General features: G+C 25.6%; 3 protein-coding genes across 5 annotated transcripts in view; 1 reads left to right on the plus strand and 2 right to left on the minus strand.

Annotated features, from left to right (window-relative positions):
* Positions 1-3,691: 3,691 nt before the first annotated feature.
* Positions 3,692-10,521, minus strand: LOC127279503 (fumarylacetoacetate hydrolase domain-containing protein 2A). 2 transcript variants are annotated; one of them, XM_051301898.1, is made up of 7 exons: positions 10,256-10,521; positions 8,618-8,779; positions 7,201-7,236; positions 5,322-5,538; positions 4,825-5,159; positions 4,251-4,338; positions 3,692-4,177 (listed from the first exon to the last, which is right to left on the minus strand). In XM_051301898.1, the coding sequence occupies exons 1-7, from the start codon at positions 10,396-10,398 to the stop codon at positions 4,115-4,117; spliced, it is 1,044 nt and encodes a 347-aa protein (XP_051157855.1). In that variant the 5' UTR covers positions 10,399-10,521; the 3' UTR covers positions 3,692-4,114. The 2 variants fall into 2 exon arrangements, with proteins under 2 accessions (XP_051157855.1, XP_051157856.1); XM_051301899.1 differs by lacking the exon at positions 7,201-7,236 and having other exon boundaries at positions 10,256-10,519.
* Positions 10,522-12,507: 1,986 nt separating this feature from the next.
* Positions 12,508-14,174, minus strand: LOC127279504 (39S ribosomal protein L35, mitochondrial). Its single transcript, XM_051301900.1, has 4 exons — positions 14,035-14,174; positions 13,228-13,384; positions 12,988-13,128; positions 12,508-12,873 (listed from the first exon to the last, which is right to left on the minus strand). Exons 1-4 carry the CDS (start codon positions 14,063-14,065, stop codon positions 12,642-12,644), a joined length of 561 nt encoding a protein of 186 aa, XP_051157857.1. The 5' UTR covers positions 14,066-14,174; the 3' UTR covers positions 12,508-12,641.
* LOC127279502 (MICOS complex subunit Mic60) overlaps positions 14,066-19,346 on the plus strand; it is a 38,009-nt gene continuing 32,728 nt past the window's right edge. For both annotated transcript variants that reach the window (XM_051301896.1, XM_051301897.1), the window contains exons 1-9: positions 14,066-14,201; positions 14,591-14,676; positions 15,175-15,243; positions 16,749-16,964; positions 17,054-17,100; positions 17,384-17,491; positions 17,837-18,050; positions 18,202-18,613; positions 18,758-18,892. In XM_051301896.1, the coding sequence (XP_051157853.1) occupies positions 14,148-14,201; positions 14,591-14,676; positions 15,175-15,243; positions 16,749-16,964; positions 17,054-17,100; positions 17,384-17,491; positions 17,837-18,050; positions 18,202-18,613; positions 18,758-18,892 (1,341 nt within the window). In that variant the 5' untranslated portion in view covers positions 14,066-14,147. The remainder of the gene's footprint in view (positions 14,202-14,590; positions 14,677-15,174; positions 15,244-16,748; positions 16,965-17,053; positions 17,101-17,383; positions 17,492-17,836; positions 18,051-18,201; positions 18,614-18,757; positions 18,893-19,346) is intronic.

Genomic DNA, 19,346 nt, shown 5'->3' on the forward strand with positions numbered 1-19,346 from the left:
TTGAACATTTTCTAACCTATAATAGCTTAATTTGTTTGTAAAGGGCCTGATGCACTTTCACAAGGTTAAATTAGTTTTTACGTTAAATTATAAGATTTCCATTATACTTACTTCGTTTGTAAAATCAAGAAAACATTCGAATTAGGGTTCAACGTGAACTAACCCTCACAACAAAAGGATATTCAGGATATCCTTGGGACGTCCTGGGGATATCGATTTGTTTTCGGCGGTTTGGATATCCCTGGGATATCTTAGAGATGTCCATGGATATCCAGAGGATATCTTAGGGATATCCGAATCGCCAAAAGCAAATGGATATCCCCAGGACGTCCCAGGGATATCCTGAATATCCTTGTGTTGTGAGGGAAATGTGTGAATCGTTGTGGGTTGTCAGAATCGGCTGCTTTTATTAAAATTACACCAATACATTTTAGTAACACCATTTATAACATTGTAGTTATATGGCACCATTTGGTTTAAAAAATATTGCAAACTTGAACTCAATTTCGAATCAATCCGTTTCATTCTGAAGCTTAATTTCAATTCCTTTGAATCCTGAAATCTTATTTTGAATCAATTCGTTTGCAAGCCAATATAGATTCGGAAAGAAAAAGCAGAATTGAAAAGAATGAAAATTTATGTAATAACCCTCATAACAAAAGGGTATCCCTAGGATATCCATAGGATATCCATATCAATGGTCGATATCCTAGAATAGTCCCCAAGATATCTTGGGATATCCATAAGATATCCCTAGGATATCCATAAGATATCCCTAGGATATCCAAACCGCCGGTCTGTGGGACATCAACAGGACATCCATAGGATATCCACAGGATATCCCTAAGACATCCACAAAATATCTATTGGATATTATATCGCAGGATATCCATGGGATATCCTCAGGATGTCCGTGGGATATTCTTAGGATATTCACGGGATATTTAATATCTCAACATATATTTTTAAAGGTTAAAATTGTTAAGCTAATATAATGAATAATAATATAATAAAAACAAAAATCTTATGAGCTTCTAATTTATTTTAAATGAAGATTTGAAACGCATTTTTCAAAGTTTTTAAATAAACTCATGCACTTAATATATAATTAATATTAATAGTTATTCGTTATTTGCGGGGAAGAATTTATATTGTTTAATAAGACAATTTATTTTCTGACAATATTAAGCATATGAATAAAGGAATGAATCACGAATGAGAAAAAAATTAGTTAATAATTTTTCAAATTAAACAACTTTCTCGAAAAACAAGTTGCATTTTATTTTATTTATATAAAATTTAATTCACAGAATATTCTCACTCGTAGTCTCATAATGACTTTAAAAACAGTATCCTCTGAGAATATCTTCTTGACATCCAGAAGATATACTGAGAATATCCTGAAAATATCTGTGGGATATCCTGACGATATATCTATGGGATATCTGGAGGACATTTATGAAAGTCTATAGAGATATCCAGAAGATATCCTGTGGATATCCTTAGATATCCATGGGATATCCAAAGGATATCCAAACCGCCGATTTTTTGGATATCCTTAAGAGATCCTTTTGATATCCATAGGACATCCCCAGGATATCTGCGGGATATTATCAATATATCCCAACGAAAGATATCTTGTGTTATTAGGGAAGTTATATTAAAATTTAGATTCGTCTGGAAACTTATTGGCTCAGCAACAAATGAAATAATACTTATTAAAACTGTTTGAAATTTAATCCAAAACAAGAAATTTATTTTGTTAGAAACTTATATAATAATCATGTTTTCAATGTTTGAATGTTTTTTTTTAAATAATGACAGTTTGTTGACTGAAAACGATTTTAAAATTCCAAGAAAATAGGGAAACCCCGGAAAGAGAATAATTGTTCTCGTGAAATAAATATAAAGTTAAAAGAAATGAAGAAATGGTCCAGGGAAAAATATATATATTTCAAAGTCCCAGGGTTCTCAATAGATCTCGATTTTCCAAGGACTGGAACAGATAAATGTAATAGTCCATATAGTTCAGCTTGCTAACAAGGTTAACCCCTGAGATGTGAGATAAATCTTGGTCCAGCGAGCGGTGCTTGACTCTTTTTATAATGAGGCATAGTTGGTTCTGATCAGCGATTAAGGCATTCTTAAGTTGTTCTTCATCAATCACGATTTTGTTGTTCAGTCCTAAAAACAAATAAAAGTTAACTCACATTGTCAGCTTCTAATATATATATAATATATATGTTATACTTTAAATTTACATTGTCATTTTTTAATTTATTTTCAAATTTAATTTTCAATTTCTGAAATTTTTTTCATATACTAAATTTGAATTTAATTTAATTAAATTTCTAAATTTATCTCTTAATATTTCGCTACTTCTTAGTAATTAATAAATTATTACATTTTTATTCTTTCAATTTCATATGTCCTTTTACAAACATAAAAATCATAAATATTTTTTTACTTAAATTTATATTATTATTTAGAATATTTATTATTTTGTATATTTAGAAATTTTGTGACTCTATTAAACATTCTCGCTATAAATTTTAGGGCAATATAATTTCAATAGAAATTTATAAGTTTAAACAAATTGTGTCCACAAGTGCGCGACATGGAAATAGTGGGAATGATATAAATAAAATGATTTAAGACATTAAACTCTCATTTGTATTCTCTGACAAAATTATGTTGCATAAGTTGAATGCCAGAGACCATGTTTAATATTATATGCTGACTAAATTTACTGATCATAAACTAGCATTAACAGGACTCTTAAGTTTCATGAAACGGATCTCGCGCGAGCCACAAATGTCATATCGACTTTATCAGCGGTAACAATCTCTCTGTAAGACGGTCCTCAGAATATAATGACATTAAAAATCCTTTACTCCTTCTTCAGCGTCCTCAAATGTCATTTGGTTGAGTTAATTTTATAAATGATGCCAGAGTTATTTAAAGGCTCGTATTTCAAGTTTAACGAACGTCAATGCAAATAAAGTAATTATTTACATGCGTTTATTCTTAAAAACTTGATCCTGTTTTTAAATGATATACCACGTTTTTATATTTAAATCATAATAATACTTTAGTGATGAGTTTCACAGAAGGGGGCAGCACCTACTAGCTGGTTCTTTCAAATTACAAGTTTCTTCGACAGATGCCGCACGTTGATTTTTCCTTTTTTAAGCCAGTTTTTCTTTCTTTTTTTTAGTTTTAGTAATAATTAGTTTATAAATGATATAAAATAACAATAAAATAGATTTTTTTAAATAATTGTTTAATTTCAATTTTTTGTTAAATATTCAATGAAATTTCTACATTATCGACTACCTTTCAAATGCAAAATTTCTACTTTATCTTCTTAATTCTTCGTTTTTATTTTCCTAGATGGCGTACAAATTCACTAATTTTGAAATAGTCAATATCTTCAAAAATTATTCAACTTAAAAACACGGAAATTTTTATCTTTAAAAATATCTGAGTTAAAAATAATATTTTTGTATTTTAAATTAGATATTATGGAAAATATTGAAATTTTAGAAACATTTTATACGAATTTCAACTTTAAATTAATTAATCATTAATGCAGTATAATTTAAAAAATTTTTATTATCAATTTTTAATTCCAGTTAATTGAAAGTATATGAATAAGGGTAATGATAAGAATCGAAATCAATGAAAACTATTTAAATTGTACTAATGTATCATTTTTATTTTTATGGTACATGAAATGCCGTTCATTTAAAAAAAATGACAGTTTTAGGTTTCGATATTTAGACTTTTTGCTTTGGCATTAATATACCGATTATATAAATCTTTATTTGTATAGATATCTGATACTATATATATATATATACTATGTATATAACAAAGTAAAATTTCTCTTAAAAGAAATTTCATTCTTTTTCTCTCCTCCAGGGAATAAGTTTGAGTACAAATTTCTTTTTTTCTTTATTATAAAAATCAAAACATGGCTTTGGTTGCAGTCAATGTCTTTTCTCTTGATTTGTATCTGGCGCTTAAATAAATTTTTTTTTATGCATTATTGAATTGCAACACCTTTTTGATAAGGTTTTGTTTTTTTTATTAAAATTCCAATTATCTTCCATCAAACGCATTTATTTTTCAATCTACCAAGACTCTCTATTTCTGTTTCCAAAAGATCTCCTTTCTGTAATATATAAAAATTAATTATTAATAATGAATTGTTCTATTTTCAAAATTAATTTCGAATAATTAATAACCTTCAAAAACTCTGGTGGCTTTCGAGAAAATCCAACACCAGCTGGTGTGCCCGTTAAAATAACATCACCGGGTAACAATGTCATGAACCTAAATTGTAAATTCATTAAATAATTACAATAATTAATTTTATTTTAATGAATAATTTTTGAAATATTAATACATTTTTAGTATTCATTATTAGAACAAATTTTATTTTTTATAAAACTATTATCAAAACAGTTTTTATAAAATAAAAAATTGTTTTCAAGTAGAAAATAACGTTGATTGCGTTTTGTGAAAAAATGTTGAATTTTTATTTATTTTTTATCCCTTTAAAGTTAAATTATATTCTCAAACCAAATATCTTTTTATACAAAGAATTTTTCCTGTTTATAGATATGATTAATGTCTATTTAATAACCACATAGTATTATTATTCTGAAAAAAAACATTATTTTTCCACTAAAACAGGAAATGAACACTAAAAAATTAATAATTAAAAAAAATGATTTTTTTTTACTAAAACAAGAAGTGAACAATAAAAAAAACGGAAATAAAAATTAAAATGAATTTTAACTATAAAAAATGACTCACTGTGAGAGATACATGACAATATCGTGAGGTTTGAAGATTAATTCACCGGTGTTACCATTCTGTTTGACCTGTCCATTTACCCAAGTTTTGACAGTGAGATTATTAATATCACAAATTGCTTCTTTTGTGACAACTGCTGGTCCTAGGGGACAAAAATTGTCCATCGCCTTTCCAAGAAGAAATTGACCGCCATTTCGTTTACCCTTTTGCCAATCTCGAGCAGACAAATCCTGTGCTACCGTGTAACCAAAAATATAGTCATCCGCATCCTGATTATTTATATTCTTGCATTTTCTTCCTATAACTATTGCAAGTTCAGCTTCCCAATCAACTTTCTGAAATGGAAAATAATTTTTTTCTCTTTTTAAAATTATAATTACATATAACTGGATATTTTTCTTCCATATAAAATATATTCTAAACTTGAGAAAAATTATAATTTTCTAATATATTTGTGAAATTCTAGAATATAAAAAATATAGTGGAAAAAAACTCACATCTGAAATTGCAGGTAATTCAATATTGTCTGTTGGTCCAATAATATTACTAGCAAATTTACTGAAAACCACAGGACTTGGAGGTGGTTCAACATTTTGTTCTTTACAGTGACCAATGTAATTTAAGCCAATGCATGCCAATTTATCCATATGTGTGATTGGTGCTAGAAAATTTACTTCAGCCTCTGGTATAACACTTCGTCCCTCTGCCACTATTCTAAAAAAAAAATAATAATTAAACATTAATAACAAATGAAAAATAAAAATTCCTCAAAAATTTTTGAACAAATAAACAAACCAAACAAACATTAAAAATCTAATTTCTAAAAAAAATCATGTTTTTAAGTTTATAAAATTGACATTAAAATGTAAAAAATTCTTTGAAAAATATTTAAAAAAATATATTAATTTTTCATTTAAAAAAAATGTTTTTCTACAAAATCGCTATGGTTGATGTAAATAATTCTGCAAAATTCACGGCATGCAAAAATTATAATAATAACAATAAGATTAATAAAGATAATAACCAATGTTATTAGAATAAAATATTGTTTTGCACAAGCAAAACACAAAAGGGAACACAATAAGAAACAAATTAATCACACATTTCTTTTGTTATAGAGTTTGAGGGCAATTTTACGATAAGACGTATTATTTACATCTCTAAATTATTCTATTTAATTAGGTTTTCATAATTATTTTTTTTTTTGTTGCAATTATCCATTATTTTCCTCTATCTATTTGGCAATTAGTCTTGTTTGCCAATTGCATTTACAAAATCGCATAATACATTACGAAATTATAAAATATTTGACGAAAGCAGATTAATTGACCAATAAAGTCGCTATCGCTATATAATAAACATTATGAAAGCTTTCTGATGGTAAATTTGGTTTCGCTCAAATGGAAAAAGTACAGAAAACATTAAATTCGATAAAATAGAAAGCTTTATAGATAGTTCTACCGAAGAAACACACCATAATGGACTTTTCTTAAAAACAAAATTACATATTTTAAATTGAATTTGTAAACTTATAAATAATATTCACAATATTATAATTTAAATTATTTTTTCTTAAATTCAATATTACGAAATATGCAAAAAAAAATGAGATAAATATTTGTGATAATAATCTGAAAAAACAAACATTACCTTATCTTGTTGCAAAAAAAAAAATGATCTAATCACGATGCTCTTAAAAAAATACATTTATAACCGGATATCATAATCAGATAACAATATTAATTATCATATTATAATTTAATAACAGTATTTATAATTATCATCAAGTTCTTTACTCTTTATTACTCATTTAGTACAATGAAAAAAAATTTATTTGATTCAACTAATCGATTACTAGACTATTATCAAATAAATGTTTATTTATATTGAATAATTATTGAGTTAATTAAATGGTATTTGTTTCAAATACAGTTTATTTAATTTAAATAAAAGTTATTTGGTTCAAGTAAATATTTATTTGTTAATAGTCAAGTAAAGGAGTATTTGAATCAAATAATTTATTTTATATTATAATATCATTCAATATAAAAATATTATTGTTATATGTTAAAGTTATTTTTATCAACGAAATATCGTTCAGTTATTCCCCTATGTATTCGACTATTTTACTCTGACAACAAATTTTAACAATGATATCATATCTCTTACACAAACATATATAGAATGTTTCCATGCTAAAAACTATAGGAAATATTTAAAGGGAAAATATCGGTTATAAAACGATCCTAACAAGAGAGACAAAAAAATGTCGAAAATTAATAATTAAAAGATGTTACTATTATTATTATGTAAAAAATTTTTAGGTACTATAAAAGGGTCACTGTCACACGTTTGAATACACGAATAACAACAAACCTCTTTACAGCTGCTAATAGATTATTATCGCCTTTCCTAAATAACACAATAATAAATTTCTCAATGCGTATTCTTGATAATCAATTTTTAGTACAAATACGAAATCAATTTCATATATATATATAAATATTTTTCGTTATTAAAAAATAAACAAGTATTTTCCGCGTTTGTTGTTTTGTAGATATTTAAACTTTTCATTGTATGATTTGTTTTTCTGTCTATCAGATAAAAAGAAATCTTGATATCCTTTTATATCAAAATAACTTTTATATATGTGTAACGTGTGAAATTATTTTTAGAAACTTTCTCTTACTTATAAAGGTCACAGGAATAATTTTCTAGGTTTTCTATTATTTATATTCTTAATTTATTTATAATATCTCTTAATTTTAAATTAATACCTCAATACATAAAAAAAATAATAATTATACAATAAATGTTGCTCAATTAATTTACAATATCTAGAAACAAGTTTCAAAAGTTAATTTTTTGTACTAAAAAGTACAAAACTTCAGGGCTTCAGCAAATAATTACAAATTTAATTTGCTCAAAGACACTTAATTCCAATAAATTATTAAATATTAATTCAATTAAGCAATTAGGTAATTAGTAAGTTTCTCAAAAAAAAATTAATGTTAATTTTATAATTTATTACATGAAAATTTGGCATTTTCCCCAGATAGAAAATATATTTATTCCAAAGCTAAATAAGTATTTATTTGTTACAAACAAAAAATTTATTTGCTACGAGAAAAATTATTATTTGTATCAAACAAAATTTTGATTTGAAACAAATAAATAAATTTTTCAGCCCTGAGAAAAATATTCTTTTATTTAAATACAAATACATTATATTTGGTTCTAAGAAAAAATTTCTCTCTTCTTTATAAGAAATTTTTTTTCGGAACTATTTGAATTTGTTCAGTTGATACATAATTTATATCCTCATTGGACCATAATTATTTTTGTTATCCAAGTAACGTCAAAGCATTTGTAGATAATATGTAAATAACTTTAAATATACTGATATTAAAAAAAAATTTCGTCAATGAATTACGCCACATTAAAAAAAAAAAGGAAAAGAAAAAGAAATATTTAATTGTACAACATTAATCTACAGTTAATCAGTAAGTTATAGTTTTTAAATTAAAATTCTAAAATTTGATATAATACAATTTATTTTCTTATTATTATAATTTAATTATAATAAAAAATAAATTGTAATTAAAAAATACATTCTATCTACATTAAAAATTAAAAAAATAATTGCAGTCACATTACAAATTAAAAAATAAATTACAGCTAAAATATATTGTCATATTTTCGTGTAAAATATAAAATATCTTTATGTAAAGTTAATAATAGAATTTATTTTTTTTCCTGTTTTTCATTGCAATGTAAAAAAAGAAATGATTACCTTTTTGCCTTTTTAAGAAGGTCATCACCGCCTTCTAAGAATTTTTTCAATGTATTTGGTATCCTCGAGTCAATAGCAGAAATTGCAATTATATCTCCACCTTGTTTGAGTTGCACCCCCAAATGTTGGGGTCCTCCATTTTTACTAACAAACTGGACGAACCTGACAAAAAGTAAAATAATTAATTTTTTCGAATTCAGTATTAAACAATGCAAATAATAAAAGTCTGTAATTATAATCTGACTTAAATTGATTTACACTACTTGTTTTTAAAGTTTGATATAATTCAGAATATCGATTAATGGATAAAAGAATAAAACCGGTTGACGGGACATGGAAATTGGTTGTGTCTGGAGTTTCACATCTTGAGAAATTCGAGGTGTGGTTTAACGTAAAAAAAAGTCTCATAATTATATGTGAACTTGAAATTTTAACAAAGAAAAACTTGTCGACCTATTTTAAACAAAATAAGTAACATATGTTGAGTATTATATAAAAATTGTAATTTTTTTTATAAAAATTATTTTTAAACGATTGCCATTTAAAAAAATGTATTATCATTTTGCGTTTATTTAAAATTTTTAAAAATATTGCTAGATTTACAATTTTTACGAATTTCTTATTATTTTTATAAAATGAAAATTATTCCAATAAACGTTGTTTATTTGTATTAAAACAATTTACTAATGATAACTAAATTATAAATAGATAATTTATTATAAAACTTATAATTATCAACGTTATTTACTTACAAAAAAAATATTAATGAATAAAAAATCGACTTTAAACTTGTTTGCGAAAATTTAACTTTAATATCGCGTTAATTAAATAAAATTGAATATTCAATGAATTCTTCTCAAAAAAAAAATCTCACGTGAACCCCATAAAATGTGAAGGGAAGTCTTAATAATATTTCTCACGAAAAAAATCAACTACGCCTTTGATTTCTTATATAACACATTCACAGACCTCTCTCTGTATTTCCTGTAAAATTGCTCCAAAAGCCTTGAATGAAATAATAAAAATAATTCAATTACTCGACAAATATCATATACGTCATCAAGTAATTGACAATATAAATTTCATAAAAAAAAAAATTCTCTTTGAAAAATGCTAATTTAGCATGGGAGAAAAAAAAATATCGAAATATCGCCTATATCATTTCACAGTTAAAGAAAGTTTCCTATCGCTCCGCGAGACAAAAATAGGATTATTTATTGACGAAAGTTGAACACTTGGAGATTATAAATTAATTCATGTATTTTCGGGGAAATAACATTTTTTATATTATAATGCAAATAAAATATTTATTAAAAAAAAAAAATTAAATTTTTCTTATTTTAGAATTAAAAAAATAATTTTATATTTTCTATTCATATGGGATTTTGGAGCAAAAAGAACAATTTCTAAAGCACAAAAATTAGAATTTTTGTATTACAATGAAAAATTATTTAGCATAATAAAAGAAAAGATTGTCTCAGTAAAATAAAATTGGAGTATTTTGTGAATATAATTTTGAATGAATTTAAATTAGAGAAGGAATAATTTCACAAGATAAGACAAATGATAATATAGCATGCTCATGAGGTAAAGGAAAAATTAAATGTTTAGCCGGTGCTTTGTGTGTCGTATACTTACCTCATATCGAGCGTGCTACTAACAGAGAAATTTCTTCCAGTAATGTGAGCAGCAAATCGAGTTCTCCCCGTTTTATCTATAGTTCTTCCAACAATGAAACATGACATACGACTCAAAAGACGAAGTTTAGCTCGTAACGGCATTCTGATTGATAAGTACGTATTTTACAACTTTTACCAGTGGCAAAATAAATTATATACTTCAGCTGAAAAATCAACAAGTTAAATTAGAAACACTCGCCGCAAAGGACGAGAAGCAACTGAGAGAATCATGCCACTAGTGCCTTTCAAAAAAAAAAAAAAAAAAAAAAATTGTTGGTAGGGGAAGCCCACGTTGTTTGGCCCACCGTAGCCCGATTATTTTTCATTTACAACCAAAGTGGATCGTCTCTTTTTTTTTCTCTGGTAATTTCAGATACACAATTACAAATTTTAATTTAACTGCTGTCGATTATTTTTCAACTCATTATATAAAAAAACGTGGGGAGATTCTTGATTATATAGGTTACTAATTTCAAAACTGGATTGACTGGATTTTTGACCAAAGCGAAAGATGGTCTTGATCTACTTTTTTTACACAAATAAAATAATATACAACAATTGATCACCACTTGACAATTTATATTTTTGGTGATAAATAATCATTTTAATTGAAGTAAAATAATTACTATATTTAATTTACAAAAGATTTCTTACTAGCGAACAATCTTTAAACATATTTACGGAATTTTTGTATTAAATTTATAAAACTAAAAATTAGTACTTACTGAATAATTAGGCTCTTGATAGTCTTCATTTCTTAATTTTACATTTGTTTTAAATAAATAGAAATCGATTTTTTTTTCATTAAAAATGTCTCACTTTTTCTGGACACATTTCTTGTTAGTTTAAGTTTAAAAAATGAGGCAAAACAAAAAAAAATTAAAAATAAGTCTTACAAGGTTATAACAGTGACATTTCATTGACACTTTGCACCAATTCACACCTATATTGTTTATAAATGTATTTTTCTCTCGATTCACATTTATATACACGGAGAAAATCTGAAAGCACTGAGTATTTTTTCTCACATCACTGGCTACTGTGGAAACCAAAAAATTAAATTCCAAAACTCTGAATGTTTTCTGCACAGCACTCAATGCTCTGTAGAAAATAATCACTATTTTTTTTGACAGTTATTAGAATTTCGGTTTATATTCATGGACAACAGTGTTTTCAAAGCTAGGAATATAGCAATAAATTTTTCGTTCAAAGTCGTGACTGCTTACATTAACCTTTAATAAAAAATAAATAACAATTTTAAACAAGCGTTCAAGACAATTTTAATCAATTTTAGATACGTTTTCTTATATTTTTATGAAAAACAGATTATTTGACTAAAATTATTTATATTTAATTAAATAAGAAGTAATAAACTTTGATAATATTAAACAAATTACTTTTTATTAATAAACGTAAGAAATAATAATTTTTTTTACTTCACGAGATAAATATTTAAAATAATAATGTTGAAACTTAATATTTTTTAATCATAATTATCTATAAATTTAGATTAGGTTGTAATTTCATATTAGCTAAGAAATCTTAAAATCTAAAAACTTGTGAAATACAAATAAATATTTAAAATTTATCTATAATAATTCATTTTAAAAATAATTATTTATTATTTCATTATTGTATAATAACTTTATTTGCTATATAACTGAAAAATAAAAAAAAAAGCGATAGTTTTTAAAAAGACTTTTTGAAGTCTTCATTTCTTTATTTCTGTTATTCATTAACTGTTTATAAACATGTCAATTAAAATCAATATTTGAAAAGAAAAAATAACCATGGCTATCTTCATTTTAATTGACGTTAAACGTTCCTTTGTTTTCAAAATTCTAAAAAATAATTCTACACAGTACTCAGAGTTGTGAGAACAGCAGTAACGACTTCGAGCAAAGAATTTATTGCTACATTTGTAGTTCTGAATAAACTGTTGTCAACTAATATGAAACGAAACTCTGTTTACTGTCAAAAAAAAGTTGTGATCATTTTCTGCAGAGCATTCAGTGCTGTGTGAAGAACATTCAGAGTTTTGAAATTTAATTTTTTTGGTTTACACAGTAGCCAGTGCTATGAGAAAAAATACTCATTGCTTTTAGATTTTCTCCGTGTAGTTTCGAAATAAAATTTTCCTAAAAGAATCTTCTATTTTCTAATAAAATAAAAATTATTTGTTTACAAAACTAATAATAAAGAGAAAATTAATTAACAATGAATATTATTATTTATTGTAAATAAAAAAAAAGCTACCACGACTTTCGTTTTCCTGTTCTAAAAAATTTTACACAATTTCCAAAATTATTTGTAAATTTTATTAATATTAATTATATCATATATACTTAAGGTGCTGGCTTCCTTCTCGTATGAGGAAAATTTTCTCGTTGATGATAAGGTTCATATGGATCATCCACGTAATATTTTGGACGTGTCCAAAATTTTGTTACCATTTTATCCAATAACCAAGATTGTGTTGCATTACAAAATACATGACGATAAAGTCGCTTCTTACGATTTAATGACTTACGCCATAAATTACTTGTTCTTCCACATTTTGTTCGAATCCAAATACCCCTAAAATTAAAAACAAAACATTAATTTATTAATTAAAATTAAATTAAAGATTTTAAGAAAAGAATTGAAAAATTAAATGAATGACAAAAATCTTTTGCAAATATATTAAATTACCAACGAAGTCTATAAAATCGATCTACAACAGCGCTGACAGTTTTTCTTTTTCCTTTTTTCAAAGAATATCTAATGACACCTCTATTTTGAATTAAAATTGGTTGCTGAATAACTGGTAAAATATTTCGTGTCAATGGTGCACTAAAAAAAAAAAAAGTTAAAATAGAAATAAACAATTTGCAATATTTACAAACTATTCATAATAAAGAATTGATATTAAATTTTAAAATTTTTCATTACCTTAACAACGTTCTATTTTTGCAAATATTTCCATCATCAAGAGCGTGTGAGGTATTTAAACTTAAAGCTCGAACGCAAATTGAATTAACAATTGAGGTTGATGGCGAGACATTCGTAAGATTTATAATACTTGGAGCTATAACGCGTTCCACGCCAGCTGAAATAAATGTGATTCTGAATTAAAATTCTTTAAAAAAAATTAATACACAATCAATTTCGATAAATAAATTTTTTGGCTCATAAAATTAGTCATTAACACTATACATAGTTACGTAATTTTCAAGTGAAAACAATATATATTAAATTTATCATATAAATTATAAAATTAAGGATCGACAAATAAATCAGATAATTATAAATAATAATTTTGCAAAATAATATTAATATTTCAGTAATACACAATATTTAATTAATTGTTAAGGTTAGGTAAGATTATGTACAGCTTATAACACATAACGTAAAATATAATTATTATACTAATTTTGTCATTTTACTTTCAGTACTTAAATTACATTCTTAAATTTTTACACTTTACTTTTTTCAAAAACAATAAAAAAAACAAAAGACAATTAACAAATTCAAATGAGAGCGGGATGTCAAAATTGTTTCGTTCCTTTTGTCAAAAAAATAAAATGGCTCTCACTCAGTTGTGAACATAACCTACAAGTGTAAATTTTTTTGAAAAAACAAGTGAGAAGAAAGTCACTAATTTTTATAAATATTATATGAAAATGATGCACTTAATTAACACTACATTTTGAAATAACTGTCTTAAAATTATACTCAATGAATTAGTACGATTTTTACCTCGAATTGCGGAACTGACAATACGCAGCATTCTTCTATTCAGAAAGGCAACAGCTGTTTCGTGTCGTCGTTCCCTTTTTCTCCTTGGCTGTGATCACCGGCCACCCCGAAAAATGTTCCGAATCGGATTAAAATTTCCGTGCAACGGTATCAATCATATTAATAAAGTAAGACTATTTTAATAATCGTTTTTTAAAATATATTTCACATTAGTGACGATTCGATGTCAAAAAATAAACATCATAAGGATTATACGATTCCAACCTATATTTCACGTTGTGTTTGCTTTCCATTATATTCTGACGTCTACTCTATTATCACAAAATCAAGCTATATTTTGACATAAAATCACAATTTCTTTTTATTGACAATAATAAAGTTTATTTGGAGAATTTAAATAATTTGTTTATCATTTATAATTAGTGAATTGTCAGTGAATAATTTTGTTGCCATTAACCAAGGTTTCACCTCGTGTGTGTGTGTGACAAAATGGCTTAAAATAAAGTGTCTTACATAATTCCAGAGCATGTTTAAACAGTGTCGTTCTGTCTTCCAGGTAAAAAAACACGGATACTCTAGAGTATATCTCACGGCCAGGTGCTATGAAACCCGAGCGCGTATAAAATGTGACCCAGTAACTAGGTAAGTCACTCGACCTTTGACTACATCTGACAACTGTCAGAAAAATTTTCAAAATATTCTTACTGCTTATCATTCTTTGCAAAATATTTTTATTTTTTTTATTAATTATTAACGGAATTTTTAAACCTACATTTTCGGAACATTCAGATATTCATTTTTCACTTTAAAATTATTTTTCTCCTAGTAAAGGTCAATATTTGTTTCTATATATAATTTAACAACATTGTTGGCAAAGTAGTATAATATATTGCAATTTTATAGGTTGTCACAAAGGCGATAAAAATACATATAAATTATTTTGCTTAACAACATTAATTTGTTAAAAATTAATTTTAGTTCTTTAATCACGTTATTCTTAATTAGTTTTGTTTACATTTTTTAAAAGTTTCACTATATATTTAGTTCAATAGATCATTCTTAACCTTTCATTTTTATATTTTGCAACATAATAGTAAAATTAGTTATTTTATAAAAAAAATTGTGGATAAAATGTTTTAGGCCTTGCAAGGATGATAAACTTATGTCCAGGTTTTCTGGACATAGGTATTCGACCGACTCGTTTAAAAGGTAAAAAGTAAAATAAATGAATTTTAATGCATGATTTTAAATTGAAAATGCATGGCTTTAGCATATATTTGAAATGAATCGATATTTATTTTACAAAATTATCGAAAATATTTTTTATACTCAGGTTTAGTGATTTAGTACAGGGTGGCCAGCCAACCGGGAGAAATTTGAATCGGGAGAAAAACGGGAGAAAGCCGGGACTGAAAAATTAATCCGGGAGATTTTATGGGTTTTATGATTCGCGCAATTATTCTAAAATTGTTGTTCAACTTTTAACCATCTAAAATTTCGTGTTAATTATGTAAAATATATGAGCAATTCCACGTGACATTGAAGGGTCTATCCTCAGATTCCTTCTATACTACGTCTAATCTAATTCTGTGTCAAAAAAAGAATATTAAGTATTACTAAAAATCGAAAATTAATTATAAACTGTTATTTAGAGAAGGACTAAAAAATACCGTGCCGAGAAAGTAGGAAACCCCCGCTAAGTAAACGGAGCCCGATAATAAGTTTAAAAATTAAAAACAAATTTTATTTTTTAAATAAATAAATAAATTTAAAAAATTTTCAAAATTAATTTTTTTTCTTAAACTTCAATATTTTCTGAGCAAAAAATGTTGAGGAAACTTTTTTCTAGGACTATAAGTTAAAAAGTTATGAGTAATTGAAAAAAAGTTGCACTAATTTTTTAATGCAAATATCTCGAAAAATAATAAATATTTTTTTCAAAATTTTATTTACTCAATTAGACCCATAACTTCTACCCAAAAACGTAGTATAGGAGGAATCGGAGGATAGACCCCTCAATCTCACGTGGAATTGATCATATACCATCAACAAAAATTAGCTATTTTTATTTCTCACAATACAAAATTTTTTAATTCTACACTGAAAGAAAATATATAACAAAATTTCGTAAATACTTTTCAATTTAGGGAAAATGTGTCAAACTGGAAAAAAATGATATAAAATATATTAAATCTCAGTAAAGATTTTGTATGATTACTATAAATTATGTTGAAGTTTGTAAATATTTATTAAAATTTGAAATACATTTCTTAAAGACTGAAAAATATTTTCAGAAGTATATTATTTTTTGTATCAATATTTCCCATTTTTACACGTTTTCCCTAAATTGAAAAATGTTTACTAAAATGTCTACTATACTTAATAAAATTTGTTATATTTTATTTCAATGTACTTCATAAAACTTAAATTTTATAAATTTTCATAGAGTGCTATTGGTGTTCATTATTTTTTACAATTGCATATTACATAAATATAATAGATTTGTGTACAGAAAAAATGTATTTTAAAACCGGGAGGAATCTCTAATTTCTACCGGGAGGCAAAACTTCTAAAAATAGTGGCCACCCTTAAGTTTTAATCAATTATTAACTGCTTTATTAATAATTGATTTTTTCTTCGCGATGCGAAGGTGTTAAATATAAATTCAAACTCTTTTTATGAAATTATAAATTAATTATTGAAATGTCTTTCAGTGAGAAAGGTCGAGGATCGGGAAAAGGACTAATTACTTTAGGTGCAGTAACTTTGGGAACTATAGGAATATTAGCGTATGCAAAAAATAATCCTGGAGTGAGAGCAACGCTCGAAGAATGGATTCCTGGCGCCGATAATACAATTAAAATTATTTTTCAAGAAGACAATAGCTATTTCGATTTCATTCGAGACTTTTTCGAACAACTGAGGCAATCGTAAGATTTTTTTTTTTGTCACACTTTGTAAAAAAAGAAACATTTTTTGCTTGAAAAAAAATTATAAACAGTCTTTTTTTTTTTTACAGATTACACAATATTATTTTTGGAGATCCTATGGAAAAGGCAAAAGAAGGTCAGATGAAAACAAAATTTGATTGCACATTAGTTGAAGATTATATGCGTGAGAACCTTTTTCCCTCCTACCAATTTTTTCCTTAACATCCATTTTATCTTATTCTTGTCTTCAAATTCAAAATACTTCACATATCATTGAATTTGAGTGTTAAAATATTTTTTTTATAAATGTTTAATATTATTTCTTTAAATTGTGTTAATATATAGAATTTGAAATTTCTCTACTTCAATTGAAAATTAACACTACTAACATGACTAAATATTAATTTTGATTTGTGTAGCGCCGAAACCCGCTTTTATACCACTTGTTGAAAAGAAACCAGAACCTGTTAACGAAAATTACAGTGAAATTAGATTAAGCAAGGAGAAAGGAGCGGAAATTGAAGTTGGTTTGTATATAATAATTAATACTTGTTTGAATTTTGTGTTTATCATTTATTTCTTCAATATGACACAAAGAAATTCATTAATATTATTATAATTCCAAAATATAAATTAATTCCTTGCGGCACCAATTTAAATTTTTACATATTTGAAAATTATGGATATTTTTTATTTTTGAATGAATATAAAATTTTTTTACGATTTACTCTACTTTGTTTTAATTTCTTTTTTAATTAAAAATGATAAATGTCACTAAAAGAATTTTTAATCATGAGTAGAAGTTACATTTTTTTAAGATACTCATGAAATTACGAATTTATTAGTAATTTTATAATTTTCTGTTGAATTAGTTGCTGAAAAGCCAGAGCCACCACAAAAGAATGTCTCAACAGAATTATTGCCCCAGAGTCTTGTAGATTTAGAAAAATCTTGTGGAGATGCAGCCGCAAAAGCAATTGCAGCTTTTCATTCCGCTACGTGTGCAATTCAGGATTATAATAAAGATGTTGTCCAAGTCGTGGAAAAAATCGACGTTTCTGAAGTAAACAACGAATCATGGGATAGGTTTGTAATATACAATAATTCATTTTAAGTAATCTTTAATAAGTTTCATGTTTAAAAAACACATTTTCTTACTAACAAAAAGGTGTTCAATATATTATTTGTTTTTCAAATATTAAGGTTTAAATTGTAATTGAAATTTTCATATTTGTAGATTAAAAAAAGCAACTGAGAAACGAAAGAAAGCCCTTCGTGATGCAGAGAAACATGCATTGGATGCATTAACTTCACTAAAACAAATGTATAGTTTAATAGATGATCCTGAATTTGTTGCACCAGCAGCAGTGAAAGCAGTTGCAAGAAGAAATGTCAAAAAGATTTTAGACGATGTCGATGATGCAAAGAAAAAGTTTCAAGACGAATTATTATCTGCCAATATTACCGAACGTTATTGGAATCAGGTGAAGGCAGCACGAGAAAGTTTTAACGAAGAATTGCAGATTCTTTTTCCAAATATCAATATTCACGACAAGAAACTTTCTGTAAATGAAGAGGCATTTGATTTGTTTGTTTTGCACATGTATAACAAAGTCAACTTTCTACAGAAAGAACTCAGTAAATTAGAAGTAAGCATTCAATTATATATTTTATTTTTAATTAAATTAAATTAAATTATATAATTTTTCATTTTTACTTTAATTATTTTAGTATTAATTAACTTTTTTTTGATGACATATTACAGCGAATATTAATAATATTGATTTTATTAGACAGTTATGGAAACTAAATTGAAAGCAGCTCTAAAAGCCGGAGGAGAAAATTTGGATAATGAAAAATTGGATGCTCTCATATGTGCAGAAGTTGACAAGGTGAAACGCAACATGCATGACGATTTCGACAAAAAGGTAACATTTTCTCTATCTTAAAACAAGAAATTTTTTATTTACACTTAAAAAAAAAATTTCCAAAAATATATTTAATTTAAAAAAGCGCGGAGAAGGCGAGAGGGATAATAATCGTAATAACAATTTCTAAAATTATCCATTAGAAAATAATGAATGATAAAAAAAAAGATAGAATAAGTGATAAATATTTTTTTTATTATTTATTATTGTTTATTAATTATTATAATTTTTTTTATAAATATATCATTTTTTAACTCTCTAAATATGCAACAAACTATCAAAAGATTTAATATCTTTTTTTTATAGTATTAACTAGGATATAAAAAAAAATACGTTGCAAAAAAATCCCTCTCACAACAACCCGACAGTAGAAGCTTTACCACAAAGCGGTAAAATTAATCCGTTTAACAGTAAAGTTTATATCCCCCCCAAAAAAAAGTATGGAATGTCTGAC

The sequence above is a fragment of the Leptopilina boulardi genome, unplaced genomic scaffold (genome assembly GCF_019393585.1).
Source record: "Leptopilina boulardi isolate dan_hultmark-lab unplaced genomic scaffold, ZJU_Lbou_2.1 LbouV2_216, whole genome shotgun sequence".
NCBI lineage: Eukaryota > Metazoa > Arthropoda > Insecta > Hymenoptera > Figitidae > Leptopilina > Leptopilina boulardi.